We start from the raw sequence: 24,297 nt of genomic DNA on the forward strand, positions 1-24,297 counted from the left end.
CACAATAAATCAAATATTCACTACGACAGCAATAGAGACTCTCAAATGTGGTAGTAATGTTAAGAAGCCTCAACCATTTGACATGAAAATCAATTTTAGGTTAGTCTTTCTGCACTAGTGTCTATACCAAGAACAAAACCATTGCATAGAAATTACCGGTGGACAGTAGCAGCCGGGTGTACACTCTCTGACACCCAGACACAGATCTGTACGTCCATGGAGTTCACAATGCTTCTCACAGGGTTTGCCACAGGGGGAATACACGAATGGTGCTTCACATTCTGAGAACACATCGAGTGTCATCGTACAACACAATGTATAAAATCACACATGTAATTATTCTGAAACAAATTTGTGGCAAAATGCATTTAAAACTCGGCCTATGGGAAGCCGCATGGGCGTTTATTTGATATCGTTGCTGTCCAGGTGAAAGTTGATGTACTAGGTCACTCTTTGCTCTCACAATTCAGCACACTAGAAGAATGTCACGGACACATGAGTAGAATAAACTGTCTTACTGGCAGTGTGTAGTTTATTTCCACTACTATTGTCACTTATGACGTACAAGTATGAAATTAAACCTTACTACCAACACTAGTAGGCCCAACCAAGAAAGACGTGTCACACTTTAGAAGTGTCCTGGACCGTACGAGTTTGCATCAAAATGCACAGTAGTTGTTTTGCCTCAATAGTAACGCCATTGTCCAAGTATGCCAAAGTTGTCCTACTAGTGTGGAAAAATGTCACACAGTAGTGGAAGGCAATAGTTTAAAGACTGTATTGAGTACACTGACACCTCACCATCACAGTGACTGAGGCTGCATGGTTTGCTCTGTGTTTCAACAGGAGTGCACTGCTGCCCCCTGGTGGCCGAGGTGACAGCTACACGGTAACGTTGCTGCCTCTGAGACTCACATGAGCACTGAGACCAAACGCTCCATGCTGACATGGGACATTCTGCAAAAGGAAATAAAAACCGTGATGTTTCAAGATACAAACAACAAGTCAAACTGTGGTTTTAACTAACATAATCTAATACGGTAAAGGAAGCAGCATAGTTGAACATGCGCTTTGCAGGTTTGGGGTTTAAATATCGGGTCCGGCCTTCCTGTGTCGTGCTTTTGCATGTTTTTAAACATGATCCCACAATTAAATAAGTAAATTGTAAATCATATTTCCCCTCTACCGTATGCACCTGGACAAGGCTGTTTAAAACATAGTTGGTTCTCTTCTTGGTTCATCTCAGCTTCAATCTCAGCAGGACATGCTGCAGTTCCTCCCTTCCCGCAGACGCAAACCCTACGCCGCACCACAGTCCCCGCCCCACAACTTCGGGAACATGGTGACCATGGCGACCAGGGGCAAAGGTCATCTGAATATAGTAAGGAAGTCATTAATTTAAGATCCAGTATTTACACTAAAATATAACATTTGTGCGAACTACAGACCGAGACAGGGAGGAGCATGACATTCTTGGTTCTGTCTCTCTGGCCCAGTGCAGTGAGAGCCATTGTTACGTGGTGGCGGGTTGATGCAGGCGCGAGTTTGAACTCTTGTTCCTCGCCCACAGGTCACTGAGCAGTCAGACCACACTGACCACGGAGTCCAGCCACCATCCACTGGAATTAACACAGAGAAGACAAATTGTTCAATTGCTTTGTTGCGATGTGTCCCTACAACTCGCTCACTTAAATGAATACAGTGACTGTAAGTTATTTTTTTTCAAAATTGAACCAAACAGGCACGTGATAAATCTGTTTGTACGTACTGTTATTAATGCAAATGTGACCCACCTCTGCAATCGATGTCTTGGCAGTAATCTCCCTCTGGAGTGCATGTGCTGGGAGGTAAATCGCTGATGTTCAATCTTCTTGCTCATATTCAATACATTTACCATTATTTTTTTCCCTTTAATTACAAACATGCATCTTACCATTGTTTACACTCTCCCAGAAGCCAGGTGTCTCCCACATACAACTCCCGGTCGTCATGGAGACAAAGGGGAGGGCAAGGCGCTGGCTCACAGGGTTTATGATTGACTTCCTCAAACTCACAATCTGTTCCCTCGGTTTCTGATATTAGAGATCTGACACACAGTGGTTTTGTAGTATTGTTATTGCTTCTTATCTGGATATAAAATAGCAGGGATACAAACTAAATGAAGATTAACGGGCACATAATGGGTGACACAAACCATCAAAATAAATAAACAAAGCTTTAAACCTGTGTTCTGTGCATTCAGATGCTATATTAACACAGTTGTAAAGTCGGTGGTAACAGTGGTAGTTCATTCATCTTACTGCACTGTACCTGTATCTGGTTTTCTGGCCCTGCCCACAGGTAACACTGCATGACGCCCAACTGGACCAGGAGCTCCATGTGCATGTGGCCTGGCAGCTGTGATTGGTGCAGACCAACTGTCCATTGGTGCAGCTGCAGTTGTTGCAGTCGACCTGATACCCGCTGCCAGCAGCCCAAATCTGTCCCTGTGAATCCACGCAGTCACACTGCCACAGATGCACGCACACGCCGTCCTGCTGCAACTGTCCTGGATGCACACACGAGGGGAGTGATATATGTTTACTAATTTGGTATTAAGTGGATGCTCGCAATATTTACTATCTGTACAGATTACAGGCAACAATGTCTCACAATGAATTGTATTTAACATTAGAGATTCCACTGTATCTTAAGTAGCAACATGAAAAGGGCAAAACTGTATGTTTATTATAATAATCTAAAAAAAAAAAAATTCATAGCCTCTGTACATACACAAGCTTACCGGTTAATAAAATAATTTCAGTACCTTTAGGGCAGCGACATCCGGGTTGACATTCAGTGTTGGTCTGGCACTCTATGCCTTGTTGGAGGTCAGCACAGCGCTGTGGACACTCGTTGGCACAAGACACGACCTCCTGTCCCGGCGGGCATCCTTGTTCATCTGACAAGACACGAACAGAAGGTCACAAATTTTGCCAAGACGCTCCAAGCTTTTTCACGTCACATAATGTGCCCCGCAGACAATTCTGAAAAAATAATCTACTGAAGGAATACACACCATTTTCTACAACAATGAACTTGTTCTCAGATAATGACGAGTCACATATGCAATGTTTGTGCGTATGTATTTTCTTAGTCTCACCGCAAGGTTTGGTGTTGCAGGGTTTGACCTGGTTCTTCTCTCCTTCGCACTTCTTCCCTCCGTTCTTGGGTGGAGGGCTGGAGCACAAGCGGGTGCGTATGGAGCGGCCACCGCCGCAAAGCTTATCACAGCGGGACCATGGACTCCATCGAGACCAGTCTGCATCCACTACAGACATGAACAATAGACCCGGGCACACTGTAAATGCTGTTGTTTTTAAATGCTTTACCTTTGATTGAGAAATGTGTGGTCAATGCTGTCACTGTGGGGTCGAAGGAAGCATCCAAAACTAATGGTGGTGTAGGACCAGCATTGTACAGCGAACCCCATTTTTTTGGGAACCTATCCTCCGTTATTTGCTGAAAAACCTAACCGTTTGCCGTTTTTGTCCTCAGGTGTGGCGCTATCTAGTGAGTGAGTTGAGGAACTTCATTTAGACAAGAGTCGTCATTTGCTACCATCTATAGTTAATTACAGTACAGTAAACCTTCTTAGGGGAGATTCAATTATTTGCAGATTCACTGTATATCTCTTAGTACACTAAGTGCACTTCTTGAAAATGACAGACTGTCTCTGAATATTGACTGTCTCACCTCGGCAGGGCTTGATGTTACAGAAGCGGTGCTCCAGGTTTCCTCCCAAGATGTCGTCACACCAGGAGCCATTTGGGCCAGGGCTGAGGAAGGTTCGAATCCTCTGCTGCTGGCCAACTCCACAGGAACGTGAACAAGAACCCCACGCCCCCCAATCTGTCCAGGTACAGTTCCTCTGCTCACAGTCGTCCCCAATGCAGAGCTCATCACCATCTGAGTCTGCGATAGTGAGGAATTCAATACTGTAGAAATACACTTCATTGTGCTAGAGCATAATGCATAATAATCATTTTATGTGGCCCGCGAAAGCAAATCATGCTTGTCAACTTCTGTGATTTTTACTAAAATCTGTACCCAAATTCCAAATTGTCATAATAATAAACAATAAAGTTGAGATATTGCATTTTTCTGTTACCAAACCCTTCTTCTACAGTAACTTAAACAATACTTGAACAAACCATTATCCTTGTCTTCTGATTTAAAAACTAGTTATCCCTCAATTTGTTGTGTAATGGTAATAATATGATTTGGTGATAAAACAATTTTATGGTTTCACTGTTCTAATGGCCCTCTGAGGGAAATCATAACTACAACGCGGCCCGAGACAAAAATGAGTTTGACACCCCTGTGCTAGAGTAACAGAAATGATTATTATTTCTTGTTTTCATTCAAACTCGAAGCTGGTCTCAGGACCCATGTTTGTTCCATCAATGCTCACCAAATGTCTTTGTTCTACCAGCAAAACATGCAGCTTGGTGAGCCAAATGCAAAATGACAGGAGCATGTGTTTTCTGAAATGAATATGTGCTGTATATACCTGGACACTGGGGGAGGTTGCAGGCTTTGTCTTGGTGAGACTCCCCATAACAGGGGGGTTTGATGCATTGACGGTGGCGGGACTTGATTGCCGGAGAACGAACATCACTGCACGTTTTGGTGCACGGACTCCATGTTGACCAGACGGTGAAACCAGCATCCTCATCTATGGAATAAGGAATTGGGCGTGTGAGTGGTATCGCTATAGTAAACCATACATTTAAACATGAAATGTGAACTGCCATTTACCTGGCAGTGTGGGTTCTTCTGTGGGACCAACAGCTGTCAACAACATTAAACCAGCCATCAACACACATAATAATAAAAGATAAAATAAGAAACCACTCTGTCCAAATGTACTTTTTTCCCTTTTACCTGGGCAGTCAGGGGCCTGACAGTAAGTGGTTTCAAGGTACGGCCCTTGGCAACCTCTCCCTCCATGAGCTGGAGCAGGTAGGGTGCAGCCTCTGGTGCGGGTCTTCAGCCCAAGACCTCCACAGGACAGCGAGCAGGGGCTCCAGGAGCCCCAGGGTGACAGACCGCCGTCAACTGGACAGTGTTCTAAAGAACAGTTCCATCTACCGTGGTCACAGACACTATGAGAGGAGAAGGGTGATTTGTTTTGTTGGCAGCCGCTATAACCAGTTCATGGGTGGCTATTCTGAAGTCTGATGAGGTTCCTTATAAAAAGCATTTTAAAAATTAATCAAGTGGATCCTGTTTGTGAGGAAGAGAAGTCGAGCTAATAAAATTAAGTAAATTGTGGTACAGAGAAGATCGTAATATTGTCTTGGAGTGACCAGTCGAGCATTTTCTCACAGTTATGCATAAAATGTTTGGTCGGGTTGTCTTTGAGACATTTTGCAAAATGTAATGGTTAGCCTGCAGGCTAAAATCAGCTCTAAATCACGTTATCCCTTTCACTGTCTAAAGAGCACCCTGTAAAATTAATCCCAGCAAGCAAAATACTAAATTTAACAGTCAGTCCGTTAATGATCATTTTAGCATGTCTGAATTTCAACCACTTCTATTTTTAAAGAAACTTACCTGCTGAAAAGTCAATTACAGCCAGCGTTATGTCTTCTTCTCTCAAAGCAATTTACCTCATGGAACATATTTTTGACAGAGAACTTCACACATCCAAATCTTGGCGGTAGAAAAAAGGCCATTTACCCTGATTTCTCAATTGCTCTGCCTTGGTCAAATTACTTGTTGAAATGAAATGTTTACTAGTAGTGCTATCAAAAACACTTCATCTTTTGCCACCTGGAAGAACATGTGACGTCATAGTGAAAAGGCCTGAGACCTAAATTGTCCACTCACCACGAGCTGCAGTCGTGGACCAGTGTGTCTCCAGGCTGGAGCTCTACTCCCTCAGAGACGTTATGAAGGAGTTGAGATGAGACTGGTGTGATAGAGACACTTTGCAGAGAAACTAGAACCTTCTCATCGACTAAACAGGGACACTCCTGAGACGCATAGGATCATAATATGCAGTTTAGCATACTGTAGGCATCATATTCAGGAGCATGCTTGTAGGATATGAAAAGAACTCACATGCAGGCAGACGCCGTTGTGTTGGAAAGTGTGTAAGGGGCAATGGCAGCCTTCCTCACAGCCATCGGTGTAGCAACCCTCCCTGCCGCTTATCTGGTCGCAGCTGAAAGGGCAGCCCTCCCATCGTTCACATTCCCTGTACAGCCTGCCTGGGGGGCAGCCCACCTCTGTTCAACAAAAAAAAAATCATAATGGGTCTCTGGTATTGTTCAGGGGGCCGGGCCAAATGTGGAGGCAGGTCCGTAGTTTGGGGACCGCTGATTTAGAGTCTTCAATTCATTTTCATTTTTTAAAATTTGTATCTGCTCTTCTGTTTGTCAATTAGCACTCTAAATGAATGGTACCATTTTTATCCTGGGGTGTCTTAAACAGCTGTCCCTAATAAAGTGTCCAGCAATTTGATGTGACGCGGACTCACCAAGGCAGACCTCTGTATTGCAAGTCTTGCTTTGGCGGCTGACGCCACTGCAGGCCGATGAGCTGCACGTCCGAAATCGGGACTGCTGGCCGCCACCACAACTGACTGAGCATGCAGACCACTGAGACCAGGGTAGCCAAGGGCCCACCGAGTCTAGAGGCAAGAATATTACACACGGCATACACAATTATGTATTCTCATGTTTTCGAAAGAAAGATCAAAAGAAAAGGGACAGAAGTATAGTACTTAAATAGCTACTCTACGTCAGTGATTCCTAATTACTGTGCCGAGGCACATTAGTGGGCCATGAAAGATCATAAGGTGTTCTGCGTAAAATTATACATTTTCACTAAAAGTGAAAACTCATCTGCTCTATGTGGTAAAAGTGTGAATACCTGTGCACAGATGTGAGTTGCAGTCTCTCTGCTGGTCGCCAATTCCCAGGCAACCTCTCCCTCCACTCTGAGGAGAAGGATTATCACACTGTCGTCTCCTGAAGTGAACTCCTCCTCCACAGGAAACTGAGCACGAAGACCAAAGACCCCACTGGCCCCAACCACCATCGACATAGCAGCCGGGGAGCGAGTGACAATGCAAAACCCCAGCTTGGCAGGAACTGAGGTGAAAAAAATGCCATTCACACTCACATTCACACCTATGGACCATTGAAAGAAATTTACAATTAACTTATACATGCATGTTTTTGGAATGGGAACAGAAGCAGGAGCACTTGGAGAAAAGCCATGATGGGATGGGGAGTACAACTCTACAGAAGACGGCCTGAACCTCAGAACTGCTGGGCAGACATGCTCACCACGACACGTGAATAACATCAATTTATGTAAAATGATTCAAACCAATTTTTGCAGTCAGTGATGATTTCCTCTCCATGACTTGCAAACTGCCAATCAGTATCACCAGGCCACACCCATGATGCATTTCTGGAATCTTAATCAGAAAAATGGAAATGGAGATTGATGCAAAAGTAACCCTGAAATACATCCTTTATTTTTCAGAATTAAAAAAAAGAGCCTCTAACCAGCAGCTGAGCTGTTTTCGTATTTGCAGCGACACTCCTCCCTGGATACGCACACGCCATCCTGCAGAACCATGTCACCGGGGCAACCGCAGGTCTTGCTGCATCCTGGGGAGTCTAGGCACTCCGTGTCACCATGGAGATCAGAACAGGAACGAGGGCAGGGTTTGCCGCAAAGCCATTCTTCTTGGCCTCCACCACATTCTGCAAAAGAAAATACTGCACAGTATAAACATCATCTTTGTCAGTGTATGAAAATGGACTCTGTAATGAAGAAAAAAAAGGTGTGTGAGACTGTGAGTCCCCCAGTCTTGAACGAGTGGCTTTGATAAACAAGTAAAGCTGTTGTGTTGTAAAAGACAACTTTACGATCCACTTTGATATAAAATGATTGATTCATGTGGCATCTTGGTGCCAAGGAAGTACTGTATGTTGAAGTGACTTGAAGAGATTCATGTAGTGCTAAAAAAATAAAAATATAAAAAATATCAAATACCAACCCATAATAAAGGTCTGGTAGCCTTTATATTTGATTAACTAAATTCAATAGACGAGGACATTTCCAGTAATGTCTCCACTAATGAGCAAGTGTGTTTCTACGTGAGTCCACAGTTTACATGAAAACCTTTGTTAAATTAACCTGAGCACACGGTCATGTTGTCATGGCAACCGCGGCTCTGCATCTTTTCTCCGAGGCAGGGCAGACCACCAAATCTAGCAGGGGGTCTGCTACAGTCTCTTGTGCGATTGGACGACCCAGCGCACCCGTCACACGCTGACCATGACGACCAGGAACTCCAAGAACCATGCACTATGATGACGAAGAATTATATTTAGAATATGGGAGAACAATTGTTTTAAAATTAGTTCGCAGACAGGACGTTCTGCCCAAAGTAAAAAAAAAAAAAAACACATCCTGCCTGGACAGAAGGTGATGACGGGACAGGGCTGTCTCTGGATTTGAGCGCCAACACCATTGTGTATTTCCTGTTCTCCAGAACAAGGCTCTCCACCAGCTTTGGGTTCGGGACAGCCACAGCTCCTGTAACGGGATACCGACTCTGCCCCACAGGTCCTGGAGCATGGACTCCACGTAGACCACTCACACCAGCCACCTGATACTGGAAACACAGAGAAGAGGTGATGAATCTCGACCAGCTAAAGTTATCTGCTGCATTATAGAGACCACCACATTCCCAAATTTTTTGTGCATTTAATACAGCGACCCGCAGCTGTTGACTCACCTGGGCAGGGGTTTTGGGAGCAGTTAAGCTTCCCTCCCTCACACGTGCTAAAATAAATATGAGATTCCAACATTAATTATGATGTGCTTCATTGTGTTCATCACTCTGCATGTGTGTGAATCCTTCCAACCAGTTGTTACACCCATCAGGGGCCACAGTACTATCTCCAGGCTCGAGCCGGCGTCCAGTTGTGAGATCGAGGCATGGGCATTCTTCGTGCTCTAAACAGACCGTTCCGTTAGCTGACAAAACCTTTCCCTCCGTACAGTAGCACCCTGGCTCACAAAGCCACTCGCAATGCTGTTCAACAGGAAAAATAACCCCTTTATAATTACCATGATTTATTAGTGTGGAAAACAATGAGTTGAGGTGACTTGTGACCAATGGTTGGGCATGTTTGGAGTGTTACATACTGCCAGGTCATCACAGGAGCGCGGGCAGGATGGTCCGCAACTACTGAATGCTGTGCCTGGGACCTGGGAGCATGGCGCCACTGAAATCACACCATGTTTGGTAAAATAATGTTATCTGACAAGTGTTTTTCTAAAATGCACGGTAGTAAAACACACGAGCCTACCTGGGCAGTGGGCAGTGTTACAGGCTTTGACCTCAGTTCTGAGACCCTCACAATAATTTCCCTCTCCCTCTGGGCTCGGACTGTCACAGTCTCTCCTCCGGCTCTGAACACCACCGCCACAGGACTTGGTACACTGTGTCCAATTACTCCAAGGACCCCAACTACCATCACCTTGAAGGGGCCGACAACATCACAATGACATGTTATGCCATTGAAATAACTTGCGCGACACTGGTGCTAACTATGACCACCAAGGTGCCAAATATGTTCCATTTGTTGCAAAACATTTTTAACAGTTTCCTACGCTATTTCGATGAAATGTTCTGACTTTCAGGAGAAATTAACAATACATTCTGGAGGGTATGTATGACACAGCATATGTCCCATGTGTGCAGCGAATCACTAGATCCAGCAGATGGCGCTGTGTTGAAAAAAGCTTTCTTTGCGTGACAGTCGGCACGTTGTGATCTGTACTACCCAACTACTTACTGGAGAAACAATATCACTTGGCACAATTAAAGCAGTCAGAAGGATATATTTTAGTTCAGCGGTATTAGCAACATATAAGACAGCACTGACTTACGATCACATGGAGTGGTGACACAGACTCGGTCCTCGCGGTTAGGCCCCAGACATGGCAGGCCATGGCCGGAGCGCTGAGGGCTAGAGCAGAACCGATATCGGGACTGGATACCTGGCCCACATGACTCTGAACAGTGACCCCAAGGAGTCCACAGGGACCATTGGCCATCAACTATAGCATGTACATGTTGAAAAAAAAAATAAGGAAGAGAGGATCAATCAATCATGTGAAAATTCTATAAATCTGAAAATTGTAAAACTGGATGCTATTATTAATTTGAAAGAAACAAATAGTCCTCACAATAATAACAAAATAAAATAATTCAAATAAATTCTATATTTTTTTTTACCATTGCACCTGGCTTGAGAACAGTTTAAAAGTCTTCCTGCTTCACATGTACTGAAATACAGGCATACAAGTTCAAGTCAGACACACATGAAGATAAGGTGGACGTAAATACCACATTGTATTTGCTTACCAGTTTTTGCAGTCAGAAGAAATAAGGTCTCCTGGTCTGTACTGCACTCCATCAACGTCACAGCGACAATCAGACTCCCGGATGCATGCGCCATCCTGAGTACCGACAATCAGATGTTTTATATCGGCAGTACTTTGCATTTTTTGTATTTACGAAGAACCGCAACACTGACCTGTTGGAAAGTTCCAGCTGGACATTGGCAGCCTGGCGTGCAATTCCGACTGAGGTCCATCATAAGGTCTGAACATGACACTGCTCCTCTCACACACTGCTTCCATTCCTGCCCCGGCGGACACACGCTGCCATCCCCTGAAATAGGGATAAGTAATTGTGACTAAATGAATTACCATGTATCTTTATTACAATTTATATTTAATAGATTTTCCAAACTACAAATTGCAAAAGTCCATCGAAATTGTGAGTGAATGCTGACAAAATGTTGTTGTTTTTTTGGACAGGTGAAGTAACAATGGACAACTGATATGTGGTTGCACAAGTGTGAACACCCTCTTATAATTGCAGTTGTGGCTGTCTTCAGAATTTAGCAATCACATTCAAACTAAGCACACACCTGCAACAGATGTATAGCCTGTGACTAACCCCAAATAAAGTTCAGATGTTCTAGTAGGCTTTTCCTGACTTTATTTTTATTTATTTTTTTTTAGAACACTGACTAGTATTTGGAACTGTTCATAGTTCCAAAGGGCAGGAAAAACAGCCCTAAAGCATGATGCTACTTCCATCATACTGTTGGTATGGTGTTCTTTTGGTGATGAGCAGTGTTGTATTTGCACCAAATATACTTTTTGGGAATCATGGCTAGACAGCTCAACCTTGCTTTGTTAGGCAATCATTATATTACCAATTACCAATAATTTGGTAAAAACACACTTGAAATCTCCCAAAACAAAAACACACACTTGAAATTACCCAAACGCATGTGGCAAAATGTGTTATTGTAAAAAAATCTGCAGGTATGCAAATCCTACAAATTTATAGATTGTCTCAACGGTAACACAAAAATTAATCCATTCTAGTTAAGTTTGTATATGTGTAGGTGTGTGTTTCGTACCACATGGCTGCAGATTACAGGCGCTGAACTGTTGCGCTGTCCCGTGGACTCGGATAGGCCCACTAGTTCTGGTCCTATAACCTCCTCCACATGTCACTGAGCACTCGGACCACTGAGTCCATGGTTCTCTTACACCTAGTACACATTACAGATGGCTTAACCTACTTGGTACGAGCTGGATTTCCACATACAAGCACACATGGGTAGAAGAAAAAAAAAAAAACACCAACCCAAAAAATGAGAAACATTTTGGGCAAATATGTCCTCACCAAAACATGGCTCAATACTGCATGTGTCGACTCCAACTCTGGCGCCTTCGCAGGGACGACCTCCAAACTCTGGTGGGGGATTGGTTCCGGAACGGTAACGCCTTCTCACACCAACATCGCATGTTCGACTACAGGCGCTCCACTGAGTCCAGCTGCTCCAACCGCAGTCCACTAAGAAGTACACAGTCACACACAGGACAACGATGAATGAAAGAGTATAGAAAGCCATTTGAGCGTTTATTCAATGACCTCGATACTGCTTAACATCCATGTACTAATGTTTTTTGTCCTCACTAGTAAGACAATTCAGCACACTAATAAAATGACTAGGCTGCGGTAGTAGAACGACTGTGTCTTACTAGGTTATTGAATAAATGCTCAAAGAGCTTGAGCATTTATTAGAGCAATTATTTGATATCAATTATATTAAGCCATTCGAGTTCATTTTTTTAGATCAATGATAGTATTTAGGAAGCAGACTCTTATTATCTGTATGTGTATGTATTACGTTAAATTTTCTTTCTTGTAAATGCAGAAAAAATAAATAATTTCAAGGTTTCTTTTTCCTAAGCAAGTTATGTTTGCATGTAATACAGCCATGTATTGAACATTAAACGACAAACCTACTCACCAGGACATGAAGTCGTTCCACATGACATTTCTCCATTAGCGCATGTGCTGTTGAAGACACGCAATCCAGACTAAACAATCAATCAGAACAATTTGAGATTAAGCAGCGACAGAGTTGGGAGAATACCAATTGTTGCACGCATCTACAGGCAGCGTTGCCCCAGTCGGGTATTGCTCCCCCTGATGGTAACACGGGCACTGGGACAAAGGCACACAGCTGTCGTTGAGCAAGTAGAAGCCCAGTGCGCAGTAGCAGCCATAGTAACAGGCAGTGGCACACTGCACCTCAGTGGAGGTCATGTCCATACAAACCCGTGGGCATGCACCTCCCTGCTCCTCACATTCAGCTGCAGTCATGTGCGTCATACCTTCTGGGCATACACCTGTAAGCAAAGGAAGGGGAATAATGATTAAGTAAGAAGTACTGAGATCTATGTTTTAAGGGTATTGGTCATAAATAATCACTTTTTACTTTATTATCAATTACAGAATAGAAGGGTTACATTAAGAGTGAACCCACGTTACATCATCGTTTAGTGTTCACGGTCCTGCTCTATAACCATTTCCCCCCCCCCCCCCCCCCCCCCCCAAGACTGCACCTACCTGCACTGCTGTATGGATTTTACAGCGTTTTGAATTACTTTAAATACTGTACAGTATGAAAACATACATATGGGTAAAAAATGTAAAATTTCAAGCAGTCACAGTGGATTTTATTTTTCTTGGGCTCTGACTGGCTGCCGGTAGCATCAGATATTCTCGGACAGAACACTTTATTTAAAGCCTTACGATGGCCCCAAGCGTCCTGCGTCTGCGAAAGATTCTGGTAGTGAGCTGAAGTGCCAGAGCGCCTGATCACTCAGGAGAAAATACAAATTTGGGGAAGGACAGAGATCTCTTGAGAATGTGAGAGGAGAAGTCCTGTGTTGACTCTCACAATAACAACTGCCTATTTAACTCCATATCTTGGAGATTGCTGCCACTAGGGGTATTAACAGCACTTACATATAGTTGTTGTTGCAGTGGATTTCAGTTTGTCTTATCAGGTCATTTCAGTTCTGTACAGTATTTTCTATCCACTATTATATTACATAGCACCCACTAAAAATGGGGGTTCACTGTATTTACATTTAGAACTTTAAATGGACCATTTGCTGAGGATTAGGAACAAAATAATATAATACCTGAGCAGGGATGGGCGTTACAGTCTGCTGTCTGAACGTGTGGGCCGGGGCAGCTTCTGCCCCCATGTTGTGGTGGGGGTGAAGTACAGAATCGCTCTCGTGTTTGGACACCAGAGTCACACTCGGATGAGCAGAGAGACCACGGAGACCACGCAGACCAGCCACCGTCCACTAGAATTATAACACGATTACTTTTTTTTTTTTTTTATTCTAATAAGAAATGAGGATGGATGTCACTCATACCTGCACAGTGGACAATGTTGCACGGCTCCTGCTCTGCGCGATCTCCATCACAGCTTGACTGAGGATGGGTGTGGTTGCAGCTGCGGAATCGTTGTCTGATACCCACATCATCTACATGACGGAAACAGGTCTTACTGCATTCTGACCAGCTGGTCCATTTACTCCAAACTCCATCTGGTTCTTCTGCATCAAAAAAGAGAGACAGAGTCATCAGAACACTCCCAGTAAAATGATTATATAAAATCATAGACGATGTTGTACGCCACCATAATGCTTTAGAAATAAAAATAATGAAGATTTGACTAAAAGTCAGACTTTCGACTTCAAAAAGTTTCACAAAAACATGAATGTATTAAAACCATTTTATATGGAGAGCACTTCCATTTTTTCAGGGCTCTTTGGACAACATGTTGGCTTGTTTCTCTAGTAGCTGAATATGGCAAAAACCATAAAAACTCTTTCATCATCCGAGTACTTCCGGACCCTAACTGCATCCACCTGATATAACGTGTGATAACGTCCATTTTGTCTGATCATTGTCATTGCTCTCTGTGGGTGTATGAGAATGTGTACCGGTGAGGCACGGGACGGAGCACCGTTGGACTTCAGAGGAGTCTCCTGGGCAGAGTTGCCCTCTGAGGGATCCCGTCTGGTTCACTGGAGCCCTACGAGGTACAAGTATGTTCTAATCCTCAACTTGACAGTAATCAGGGTTTGGATAAAGACATACAAATGCATTTAAGTTGAGAGGTAGTCGTCTCTGGCAGCTGCTCACCTGTAGCGTTGTTGGAGGCCGAGCCCACAGGTGACATCACATGGTGACCATGACGACCAGGCTGACCATTGACAGCTTGCTGCGCAGCCGGAGGAGTTACAGACGACTTGTCCATCCTGGCACACACTTTTGGAAACAAATATACATTTACGTACAATTTACTGTCCTCAAAACACTACACCACACTAGTACAGTCCACTAGTATCAAATAATATGAAGGAACTGTGAAATAGCAATATTCCGAAGTACAGTGTTACTGACCCCAGCCTAAAAACAGATTTATTTTTTTGGTGAGTACTGTTTTTAAAAAGCCTTTTGCGATGAAGGCTAGGAATAGATCAAACAAAGTGAAAGATAAATAAATAAATTTCACCATGTAGTACAATGGTCCCTGCTAATCGTCTGTCCTGGCTGCAGTTTTTGGCCGTTCCAGTGACAGACACATTGGCTTGCTGTCACACATTGTCCTCCCTCTAGGTACATTCCATTGGGACAGCGGCAGCCTGGGGGGGACGACAACAACAACTGAATAAATACCGCAATCTCTATTTTGCTTCAATTAGGAGATAAACACTGGCATTGAGTCAGTGCCGGCAGTTTTGACTTTCCAAATCAGAAAGACGAGAATTGCTGCCTAATGCTAAAATGTCACTGTGAAGCATTCAATCCTCTGTCCATTTAATAAGTATACTAGCTTAGGCTAAAAACAAGAGCACATTTTGAGGTCCTATAAACCTTTTAATCCCCAAATCTAAACTACAACAAAGTATCATTTGTCCTGCTGTGACCCTTCATTTTACACAGTTGACTCTCTAATGCTTTTAAAGAAACCAGAAACTGAAATGGATTTCAATACATCGCCGATTTTCAATATCCGAGCTAACAGATTTTTAATAAATCTTAGATTTACACACATCCCTTGCACATTATTAGAAAGAATTAAGCTAATCTAATAACACAGTACCCATGACTCTAATGAGCATACGCACTTAAGAAAACAAACAAATGGAGGGATAATATCTCTGTAAATCTTGACCATGTAATTCCCAAGTCAACTGCAACACATCTGGTGATTTGCATGTACTGTAACTTGCATAACTGAACACCACTCAAGCAAGTGCATATATTGACCAACCTGGTTTACATTCTTCACTGCAGTTGTTAGTGAAGCTGAGATGTGAGCATGTAGGTGGGCAAGGCTCGACTCTCCCGGCCCGGCATTCTGCCTCAGACACCAGCACCATGCCATTGACACAACCTGGAGAAATATTTGTTTAACCTTTACAAAGTGTTCATTTTCAATGCACACATAGTATGTTGCTGGTCATAATAACTTATATCAAATATTAAACTACAGATATTTTCAAAATGTATTAAAAGCCTGTTTGAGATTCTCCCATGACCCTTCAAAGACCATCAGGTCAGTTTTTGCAGAAACTTGTGCAAAGGTTCTTGGAAACACAGTTTCAAGCTCCCTCTTGAACACTGTTACCACTGTCCCATAAAAAAAAAAATAATAATAATTTACGGCATGTAATTTCAGTCCACAAACCTTGTAGCACCTGTGCAAAAGAATGACATTTTTAAAATATGTTCATTTCTGTGTATTTTTTGGGTCACTTAAGGAAAGGTTATCAAATTTCAGAGGGAAGGAATGACATTTCAGGTTATTTTTAATTGCTGTCAAAATGGGTCAAATGTGAGCGGACAGAATTGCGATATGACCGTACAGCAATGCCATACGAGAAGTTGCATTCCAATTCAACCACAGTAAATATGTTTATACAAGAATGAGTCACCTGTCTGTGTGCCAGTGTCTTTGGTGCAGGGTTGGCTGTTGCAGCTCTGACTCTGCAAGCTCATGCCCTCACAATTCCTCCCATCATTTTTCGAGGCAGGTGCGGTACAGGTTCGGCTCCTTTGCTTGACACCCCCTCCGCACTGAGCATCACACTCGGACCACTCTGTCCACTCCGACCAGTGACCATCAACTGCAAGAGGCAAAAAGAGAACAGTGATTTTAGGAGTTTGGAAAAGAGGTCGTAGACCTTGGGCAGGATACAACACAGTTAGAAACCTGGGCATGGTCCTGGGAAGCATGCTCGGCTGTCAAATTGGGCTCCACTGCAGGATCCTCCAGGTAGCGGTACCCTCACAATGTCTCTCTGTCGAAACAGTGAACCAAGACCGCAGGACACACTGCACAGACTCCATGAGGTCCATGAGGACATGATGCAGTCAACTGGAGGATGACAGCATAGAGTATTTTACCTCCATGTCAGCTCTTATTAGTTGTTTTTTTATGATAATGTATTTCATACATACCGCAGTCTTTTTCATCCGAGCCATCCACACAGTCCTTCTGCAGGTCACATCTGCGGTCCAGGTGAACACATTCGCCGCTATTACAAGAGAACTGCTTGGGAGAACAGGGGCTCGGCACTGGGGGGCGCTGTGTAGTCACCGGACTTACTGTGGAACCTAATTAGTCATTGGGGGGGGGGGGGGAAATAATGCAACTTATTAATATGTGACATGGAGTTTTCATAAAAATAGTCATTTAAAACAAAAAAATTCAACCGCTAAAGTTTTGTCATTTGTTGTCATTTTAGGTGATTCCATTTCACAGATTGTTCATGCATACCACAGCGCTCTTCATCAGATCCGTCCAAACAGTCCCGCCTGCCGTCACACACCTGAGCCGAGTCAACGCAGCCAAATGAGCGGCATGCAAACTGGCCTTCCACACAAAGCACTCTGGGCAAACCCCCATCATGGGGGGTTGTGGTGATCCAGTGAGCTGTAAAATAGAGTTTCTGTCTGTTTGGAAAAAGGTGCATTGAATCATGGATGCAGAACTCGCAACATTGTTTGGTGTCTCTCACGCTTTGTGGTTTGTAAGCCAGGAACTCCAGGCTGGTGCGATGGAGTCAGGTGGAGTCCAGGCTGGCCAGTGGTCGCTTCGAGTGGGGAAAATGTACGTCATTTTCATTTTCATGAATTTTTACCTGACTGTGAAAGATTCAAGACTAGAGGGTCACCCCTCACATTTTTCAAAATATTTTACTATATCTTTTCATGGGACAACACTGAAGAAAAGACACTTTGCTACAATGTAGAAGAGCCAATATACAGCTTGTATAAGAGTGTAAAGATACTGCCCTCCCCCCCCCCCCCCCAAAAAAAAATAATTCAAAATACAGCCATCAATGTCTAAACCGCTGGCAACAAAAGTGACTAGGACATTCATTTTCCACGTCTTATTAACCTTCCAGGGACCGGTATGAGGGAGTCTGAGAGCGAAAACTCCACAAATGTAACACACCTGCTCCCCATTTACACCTGATAGCTTGTAACACTAATGAGTCACATGGAGGGAAAAAGGACTAATAAAGCCAATTTTGGATAGTTTCACTTTGGGGTGTACTCGCTTTTGTTGCAAGCAATTTAAACTCTCTGTGTGAGGGGACATTAAATGTATGCTGCCGTACACTGACTATTATTCCTTAGGGCAAAGCATTTTTTCAGTATTGTCACATGAAAAGCTATAACAAATGTGATGGCGTATTCACTTTTGTGAGATATTGTACATGCCCCTGGTGGGGTGCACACTTGACACTTGAATTTGACATATGCTGAATCTAAATGTCAAGATTATGTAAGGGCAAACAGCTATTTATACCAATGTGTGTCGTGGTAGCTTTCCAAAGTCCAGGTTGTCCTGTGAATCCAGCTGTAGCCACACCGGGCAGAGCACCTCGTGACTTGGTGGTTTTGAGCCCTGGGGCACCTGTTGTTACATCACCAAGGAAGCCTGGTCCCCCTATAGAACTAGTCTGGTTCTGTAAACCTGGAGAACCTGGGTAGAAGAAGATAATGAGGAAGAAACATGAACGACAGACATAATCATATGTAAACAATTTAACTACTTAACCATGATATCAATTCATTATTTGTACTATTTATGCAGTTTTGATCTGCAAATCCTACATTGATAAGAAAGAAGTGGCATGATTTACACCCAGTCAACCATTTTCAACACCACTTGTCCTTATTAGGGTCACTGATGCGTTGAAACAGCCTGGACAAAACGTTTGCAAGCACATGTCCAACTGTTCAATGTTTCATTCCTTTTCCACACAAGTTGCTGTGTTCTAACAAGGAGCTGAATGGTAAGATGGTGTTTTTTTGTTTTTTTCATGTTTATTTTCAAGGATGTCCACTTCTATGCCTTTCTGTGACTCTTCCATTCTCTCTGTAACTCTGTTGCACCAGGAAATGCATTGGTCCGTTCAAAACGTTTAGAGAAGGTCAAATTCAGTTCACTTTGAAAGGTCATATCACATTTGAGGTACATTGGGAAATTTTAACCGAAAGCTGAATAACCCTAACGTTTTGTAAGTAGTGTATAATGGAGTGTCCATAAATTCTCACCACAGTTCATCTCGTCTGTATGATCCTTGCAGTCCAGTCGACCATCACAAAGCGCAGCAATTGGAACGCATTGTTCACTCTGCTGACAGGGAAACTGGCCTGATTTACAGCGCTGCGGTGTCACTTTCCCACCATCGGGAGGAGACGTAACACTGCTGGGGGTCACCAGCTCATCTGTGGTACAAGTCAAGAAAAACATCACACTTTGCATCAACTCAGTTTAACAACCAATTTTCCCCGACGAAGAACAAGAAAACGAGTGAGGGACGAAAACTCCTCACCTCCTCTGCAGCCAAGGATCTCAACACGCAGGTTGAACGTGTGTCTGAACTCCACGGGGATGATACGCAGGTAGCGGGCCCTGACAAGCCTACTGAGCCAGCGGGTCACAGGGGTTCGACCCACCATTCGCACCTCAAATATCTACAGTGCGCCATCATAATAAAAATACTTTTTCAATTATACAAGGTTTTTCTTAGTACATTAATCACATACTACCCATAGTAAGTTATAATAATGTGTTTAGTTACATGCATGGAAATGCAAGTTATTCCTGAACACAAAGTGAAGACAAAGGCATATTAGGCTGTTGAAAATATTGAGTGAAGATAAATGTTCCTTAATGTTTTGATTTGATTCTGTTCAGTATTCCCAATGCATTTGCGCGTATGGGAATTAAAGCTTTTGTACAGTGTTCACCGGCTCATTCGCACTCCACTATTTCTGAATTTGCCAATTCAACCAATTTTGGGGGGGAAGCTTTCCCCCGTTATTTGCTGAAAATTTTGCATCTTGATGTGAAGGAACTATTTTGAAGTGAACTGAGGAGCTTCATTTAGTCAGGCTATAGCCCTGCCTAATATAAAACTAGTGCTTTACCGCCATATTGTGACATCTATAGGCAATTATGACTCCTTTTTGGCAGGGTGTCAATTACTGACTGACTTTTTTCACTATTCACGGTAGTGAGGGAACCCTGCAAAGGATTTCGAGCTTCAATTTCTTTTTAAACATATTGCTATAATTGTGAGCATAATTGCATATATTCAATACCTGAGCAGCACTACCGGGCTTGCCATCCTGTGTATAGTTGGTGAAGAGGCTGCTGTGCAGTGCAAAGGCTAATCTGTATTTCGTGAGGTAACCCCACATGCGTTCACTGCCCTGGGTCACAACCCCAGAAACCCACGTAGGCTCAAGGAAATCGACCTGAAAATACGGTTGGGGGTCTGTAGGCAAGGGACTCCATCCAGGCTCCATAACTTGACTGCAAACACCATCAACAAATATATCACTCATCTTTTCATTAATTCATGGCCTTAAAAAAAAGCTATTTAAAAGTAATGACCAGCCAAATTATCACTCACACGTTTGGAATGATATTAAGACGACCAGCATCAGCTGGGTTGTTCTCACGATAAGAGGATGATGTCAACTGACCATAACGAATGCTCCCATCCTCCAGTCCAAGTGCAGATGAGCAGATGCCTAGAAATATATGTAGATGCAGCAGGTATGACATATTGAAGATACCGCAGACAAAACCCAAGTGAACAGTGTGCATGGTTGGACAACTAATCAAAAACTAACTACTAGCCTAAATTACACAAGAACTTACCACGATGTCCAGGGCCACCATCCTGTAAATGTATTAAAAGGCATATAAAGTTCATATTGATGCTTTCAAACTTCATTTTCTATCTAGCTTTGAAAATATTGACATATAATACGTTATCACATTAAAAGAGATGAAATATGTTATAAATAAAGTTATGTCTGATAATAGTAGAGTAAATAATGTTTACAGGTTTAGTACATTTATTAGGTATTTTGAATATGTTAGGAGCATCATGATGACAGAGGAATCGCTAGCGTCAGCCACCACCTGATCGCTGGCCAGCTTGAAAGCTAACAGCAGCATGACGGACGAATCCAGTAGAGGCCTGACAAGCGGCAGAAAGTAGCAATGAACACACAAAGCAACAGAGACTTTGGCAACTGTACTTACTGAAGGGTGGGTCACAGGAATCCTGGAAGGAGTCCTGATCGGGGCAGCAGTGGGTGTGTATGCTCTGAATATATGAATATATTATTTGTAAATACATTTGTACTTTGATGTTAAATGCAAAAATTGTTGCAGTTTTATTTAATCTTTTTTTTTTTTTTTAACCTTACCTGTCAGACTGAGTGGTGAGATTCTCATGCAGGTGACAGCCAATTTCATCATCTCCTTTGGGACAGTGGGGAATCCCATCACAACGTTTTCCTGCGTCAATACAGCCCCCTGGTGGGATGCATAAGTACTGACCGCTGGGACACCTATGAGAAGTTGTGACTGTCGAGTAGGTCTGCGTGCCTGGAATGAGGTCAGAGAAAATACTTGTTGTAAGTTATCAATAAAGTATTGTTGGTGTTACAACTGAAGTACTTTATCGATGCATTTTCTTGAACTTGACTAGAGAAAAGAGTTGAAAATCTCACCACAGTACATCTCATCTGACCCGTCGCCGCAATCATCCACCCCATCGCAGACAACTCCTGACGGGCCAGCTGGCACACATCGACCATTTTTACACTGGAGCTCCTTTTCTCTGCAGCCACCTATTGGTGAGACGGTCGAAGTCGGTGTGGGTAAGGTTGACCAGTGGTAACCTGAATGAGACGAGAACAACAAAGATACTGCTAGTCAGCAATTCAAAATTTGGGGCAACGAAGAGAGACTTTGACTTTGACCAACTGCCTAGCAAATGGGTGGGAAAATGTTTGATAGCAACAAGAAAAATAAGCTGTCCAATTACATTGATTGTCAGGATCGTCTCCCCCCGGCTTTTGGTGATTCACTACTCGCAAATTCATCTATTCGTATTTATTGGGGTTACACTATTCTCCGTTATTTGATGAAAAATTCACCTGTTTTTATGATCTTTCTGAAAAGCCCTAAGATGCCAGACAATGGAGCCAAAGGCTCCATAGAAAAGTAGTGTTTTGGCATCATGATGTTCCTCCACTTCAACTTAGTTTCTTGATGCCAAGGAACTAAGTTGAAGTAAGTGGAGAAGGTTCTATAAGAGAAAAGTAGTATTTTGGTGCCATCTTTTGACATAGATAAGGTAATATAAACCTTTTTAGATGGAGTGTCAAGTATTCATGTTTTTTTTTGCTGTTTGCGAAAGGCCTCTGCTCCTAGTTAATGTTAAAATATACAAAGCATCCTACATCTACTAACCATCTTCACATCCCATTATCTCCAAACGAAGATAGATGCCGTTATGGAAATCATGTGGTAGCAGGCGGACAAACTGAGCCGACACCATCCTGTCCAATTTGATCTCAGCCACCCCTCCTTCATTGTGGTTACCAAAAAAGACCTGTTGGGACAATGGTACAAATGGTAGACAAATAATTATCATAAAGTCAGTAAAATGTGATTGTCGGACCTTAGCTCTGGGTTGTGCGTCAGTGACAAGCTCTTTGTAAATGTACCACTGTCGTCCATCTAGGCTGAACTGCAGGTATAAACTGGAAACGTATGAGTCAAACACACCACCTCCCTGGGTAAGTACTCCTGGAGAAAGGAACAGAAGGTGTTAACAATCACTAAACAACTTCAATTAGAAATATTTGCTCGACAGCATCACACAATTATAGTGTAACATGTTGGGAAGAGAGTACGGCCAGGTATTAAGGTGTACCAGTGATGTTGTACGCTTTTAACAGGTCAATCTGTATGTAAGGACTTCGTAAACTGCCACTCTGCCCCTCAGGGCTCCGTTGTGGTAGATCCTTATACTCTTCTGGTTCTGGACTCCAACCCTGCACATGTCACAAATAGAACCTATAATCAAGAATGAACTAAAATGCATGTCATTGCATTCTGTAGGATTAGACTGCTGCTTATCATCTGACGATCTTGTATTTATACTTCAGTCTTTGTGACACGAATAGAGTGGCTGGATCCAAGAGCAGTCGGAGGCAAATGTGAAAGGATGAATAGTTTATTGATGAAAGGTAATGGCGGTGGTCTGAGGTGGGTTGGCAGGCGGCGGTGTGGACAGGTGGAAGGCAGTGGTGAGGACAGGCGGCTGGCTTGGCGGCAGGAATTACGTGGATCAGGAACACGGGGGGGAAAACACACTGGAACAAGGAGACAGGAGTCAAAAAGGGAACAAGGAATAGGGTGACTTACGGGAGGTAAGAGGGCCATGGTACCACTGAAAGTAACTGCAATACTACAGCGAGGATTTCCTGGAACAGGCAGGTTTATATACCGGTGGTGATAAGGCTGATTGGAGACAGGTGCTGAAAACAGAGAAGGGAGGGGAGAGAGACAGAGAAGGCAAAGCGCCCTCCCGGCTACAATAATGGAACTGCAGGCAGTATATGACAGTACCCCGATCTCAACGGTCGCCTCCAAGCGTCCTGCCAGGCTTCCCCGGGTGAGCCTCGTAGAAGTAATCCAAAAGGGTATGATAGAGTATTAGTTTCCGGGAAATCCATGACCTCTCCTCCGGCCCATACCCTTCCCAGTTGACTAGGTACTGGAACCCCCTCCCCCTAGGCCTCACGTTGAGGATGCTCGACACCATGAATACCGGATGGCCGTCAATAATCCGGGGGGTGGAAGGGGTTCGGCCGGAGGGCTCAGGGTGCAGGTGGAGACAGGCTTAAGCAACGAGACGGGGAAGGTTGGGTAATTTTCAAGGACAGTGGAAGCTTTAACCGGACAGAAGTGAGATTGATGATTTTGGTAATTGGGAAAGGACCAATGAAACGGGGAGTGAGCTTACGGGATTCAGTCTGAAGTGGGAGGTCGTGAGAAGAAAGCCAGACAGATTGGCCCACCTTCTATTCGGGCGTCGGGGAGCGATGACAGTCCGCGAGCTGTTTGTTGCGTGCCGAGGACCGGGTCAATGCCGCACGGACATCATTCCATACAGCCTGGATCCGATGGAGATGATCCTTGACTGCAGGGACTTCCACTGCCCGCTCCTGCTCCTTGGACTATGGCGGTTGGTAACCATAGAAAGCCATGAATGGGGACATACTGGTAGCGGAACTGGTGAGGGAGTTGTGGGCGTACTCAATCCACGGGAGGAATGAGGTCCAGGAGGAGGGGTTGCGTGCGGCAACACAACGGAGGGCTGACAGAGTTACCTTCAGGAGGAGGTAGACCGGTAACGAAGTCCAGACCAATATGGGACCAAGAGCGGCTAGTGATAGGTAATGGAAGCAGCAGCCCAGCTGGG

At 43.7% G+C, this 24,297-nt stretch overlaps 1 protein-coding gene and 2 long non-coding RNA genes across 6 annotated transcripts in view; 2 read left to right on the forward strand and 1 right to left on the reverse strand.

Annotated features, from left to right (window-relative positions):
- The window catches only part of sspo (SCO-spondin), a 79,484-nt gene that overhangs the window by 20,151 nt on the left and 35,036 nt on the right, over positions 1-24,297 (reverse strand). For 2 of the 4 annotated variants that reach the window (XM_061758115.1, XM_061758114.1), the window contains 56 exons: positions 22,744-22,864; positions 22,489-22,616; positions 22,278-22,419; positions 21,533-21,703; positions 21,227-21,407; positions 21,060-21,123; positions 20,670-20,691; positions 20,419-20,539; positions 20,105-20,318; positions 19,333-19,474; positions 19,052-19,225; positions 18,300-18,476; positions 17,503-17,577; positions 17,262-17,417; positions 16,943-17,098; positions 16,695-16,859; positions 16,417-16,608; positions 15,753-15,875; positions 14,991-15,120; positions 14,618-14,743; positions 14,416-14,507; positions 13,843-14,025; positions 13,600-13,770; positions 12,543-12,798; positions 12,417-12,463; positions 11,786-11,956; positions 11,517-11,651; positions 10,617-10,753; positions 10,445-10,539; positions 10,316-10,365; positions 9,967-10,137; positions 9,384-9,554; positions 9,220-9,299; positions 8,937-9,106; positions 8,807-8,853; positions 8,483-8,683; positions 8,203-8,373; positions 7,566-7,766; positions 7,384-7,474; positions 6,922-7,142; positions 6,527-6,679; positions 6,109-6,275; positions 5,875-6,020; positions 4,927-5,147; positions 4,801-4,833; positions 4,553-4,717; positions 3,736-3,954; positions 3,143-3,310; positions 2,807-2,941; positions 2,311-2,548; positions 1,934-2,086; positions 1,794-1,840; positions 1,449-1,619; positions 1,196-1,372; positions 802-957; positions 157-281 (listed from right to left, as the gene is read on the reverse strand). In XM_061758115.1, the coding sequence (XP_061614099.1) occupies positions 157-281; positions 802-957; positions 1,196-1,372; positions 1,449-1,619; positions 1,794-1,840; positions 1,934-2,086; positions 2,311-2,548; positions 2,807-2,941; positions 3,143-3,310; positions 3,736-3,954; positions 4,553-4,717; positions 4,801-4,833; positions 4,927-5,147; positions 5,875-6,020; positions 6,109-6,275; positions 6,527-6,679; positions 6,922-7,142; positions 7,384-7,474; positions 7,566-7,766; positions 8,203-8,373; positions 8,483-8,683; positions 8,807-8,853; positions 8,937-9,106; positions 9,220-9,299; positions 9,384-9,554; positions 9,967-10,137; positions 10,316-10,365; positions 10,445-10,539; positions 10,617-10,753; positions 11,517-11,651; positions 11,786-11,956; positions 12,417-12,463; positions 12,543-12,798; positions 13,600-13,770; positions 13,843-14,025; positions 14,416-14,507; positions 14,618-14,743; positions 14,991-15,120; positions 15,753-15,875; positions 16,417-16,608; positions 16,695-16,859; positions 16,943-17,098; positions 17,262-17,417; positions 17,503-17,577; positions 18,300-18,476; positions 19,052-19,225; positions 19,333-19,474; positions 20,105-20,318; positions 20,419-20,539; positions 20,670-20,691; positions 21,060-21,123; positions 21,227-21,407; positions 21,533-21,703; positions 22,278-22,419; positions 22,489-22,616; positions 22,744-22,864 (8,115 nt within the window). Of the gene's footprint in view, positions 1-156; positions 282-801; positions 958-1,195; positions 1,373-1,448; positions 1,620-1,793; positions 1,841-1,933; positions 2,128-2,310; positions 2,549-2,806; positions 2,942-3,142; positions 3,311-3,735; positions 3,955-4,552; positions 4,718-4,800; positions 4,834-4,926; positions 5,148-5,874; positions 6,021-6,108; positions 6,276-6,526; positions 6,680-6,921; positions 7,143-7,383; positions 7,475-7,565; positions 7,767-8,202; positions 8,374-8,482; positions 8,684-8,806; positions 8,854-8,936; positions 9,107-9,219; positions 9,300-9,383; positions 9,555-9,966; positions 10,138-10,315; positions 10,366-10,444; positions 10,540-10,616; positions 10,754-11,516; positions 11,652-11,785; positions 11,957-12,416; positions 12,464-12,542; positions 12,799-13,599; positions 13,771-13,842; positions 14,026-14,415; positions 14,508-14,617; positions 14,744-14,990; positions 15,121-15,752; positions 15,876-16,416; positions 16,609-16,694; positions 16,860-16,942; positions 17,099-17,261; positions 17,418-17,502; positions 17,578-18,299; positions 18,477-19,051; positions 19,226-19,332; positions 19,475-20,104; positions 20,319-20,418; positions 20,540-20,669; positions 20,692-21,059; positions 21,124-21,226; positions 21,408-21,532; positions 21,704-22,277; positions 22,420-22,488; positions 22,617-22,743; positions 22,865-24,297 lie in introns of those variants that run through there. The other 2 variants (XM_061758116.1, XM_061758117.1) reach the window with 2 other exon arrangements.
- On the forward strand, positions 7,036-7,674 carry LOC133470135 (uncharacterized). Its single transcript, XR_009785877.1, has 3 exons — positions 7,036-7,147; positions 7,245-7,348; positions 7,543-7,674. It is a non-coding gene; the product is annotated as an uncharacterized LOC133470135 (long non-coding RNA).
- LOC133470136 (uncharacterized) lies at positions 17,347-19,404 on the forward strand. Its single transcript, XR_009785878.1, has 4 exons — positions 17,347-17,451; positions 17,524-17,594; positions 19,084-19,230; positions 19,298-19,404. It is a non-coding gene; the product is annotated as an uncharacterized LOC133470136 (long non-coding RNA).

This window comes from Phyllopteryx taeniolatus, chromosome 20 (assembly GCF_024500385.1).
Source record: "Phyllopteryx taeniolatus isolate TA_2022b chromosome 20, UOR_Ptae_1.2, whole genome shotgun sequence".
In the NCBI taxonomy this organism is placed as follows: Eukaryota; Metazoa; Chordata; class Actinopteri; order Syngnathiformes; family Syngnathidae; genus Phyllopteryx; species Phyllopteryx taeniolatus.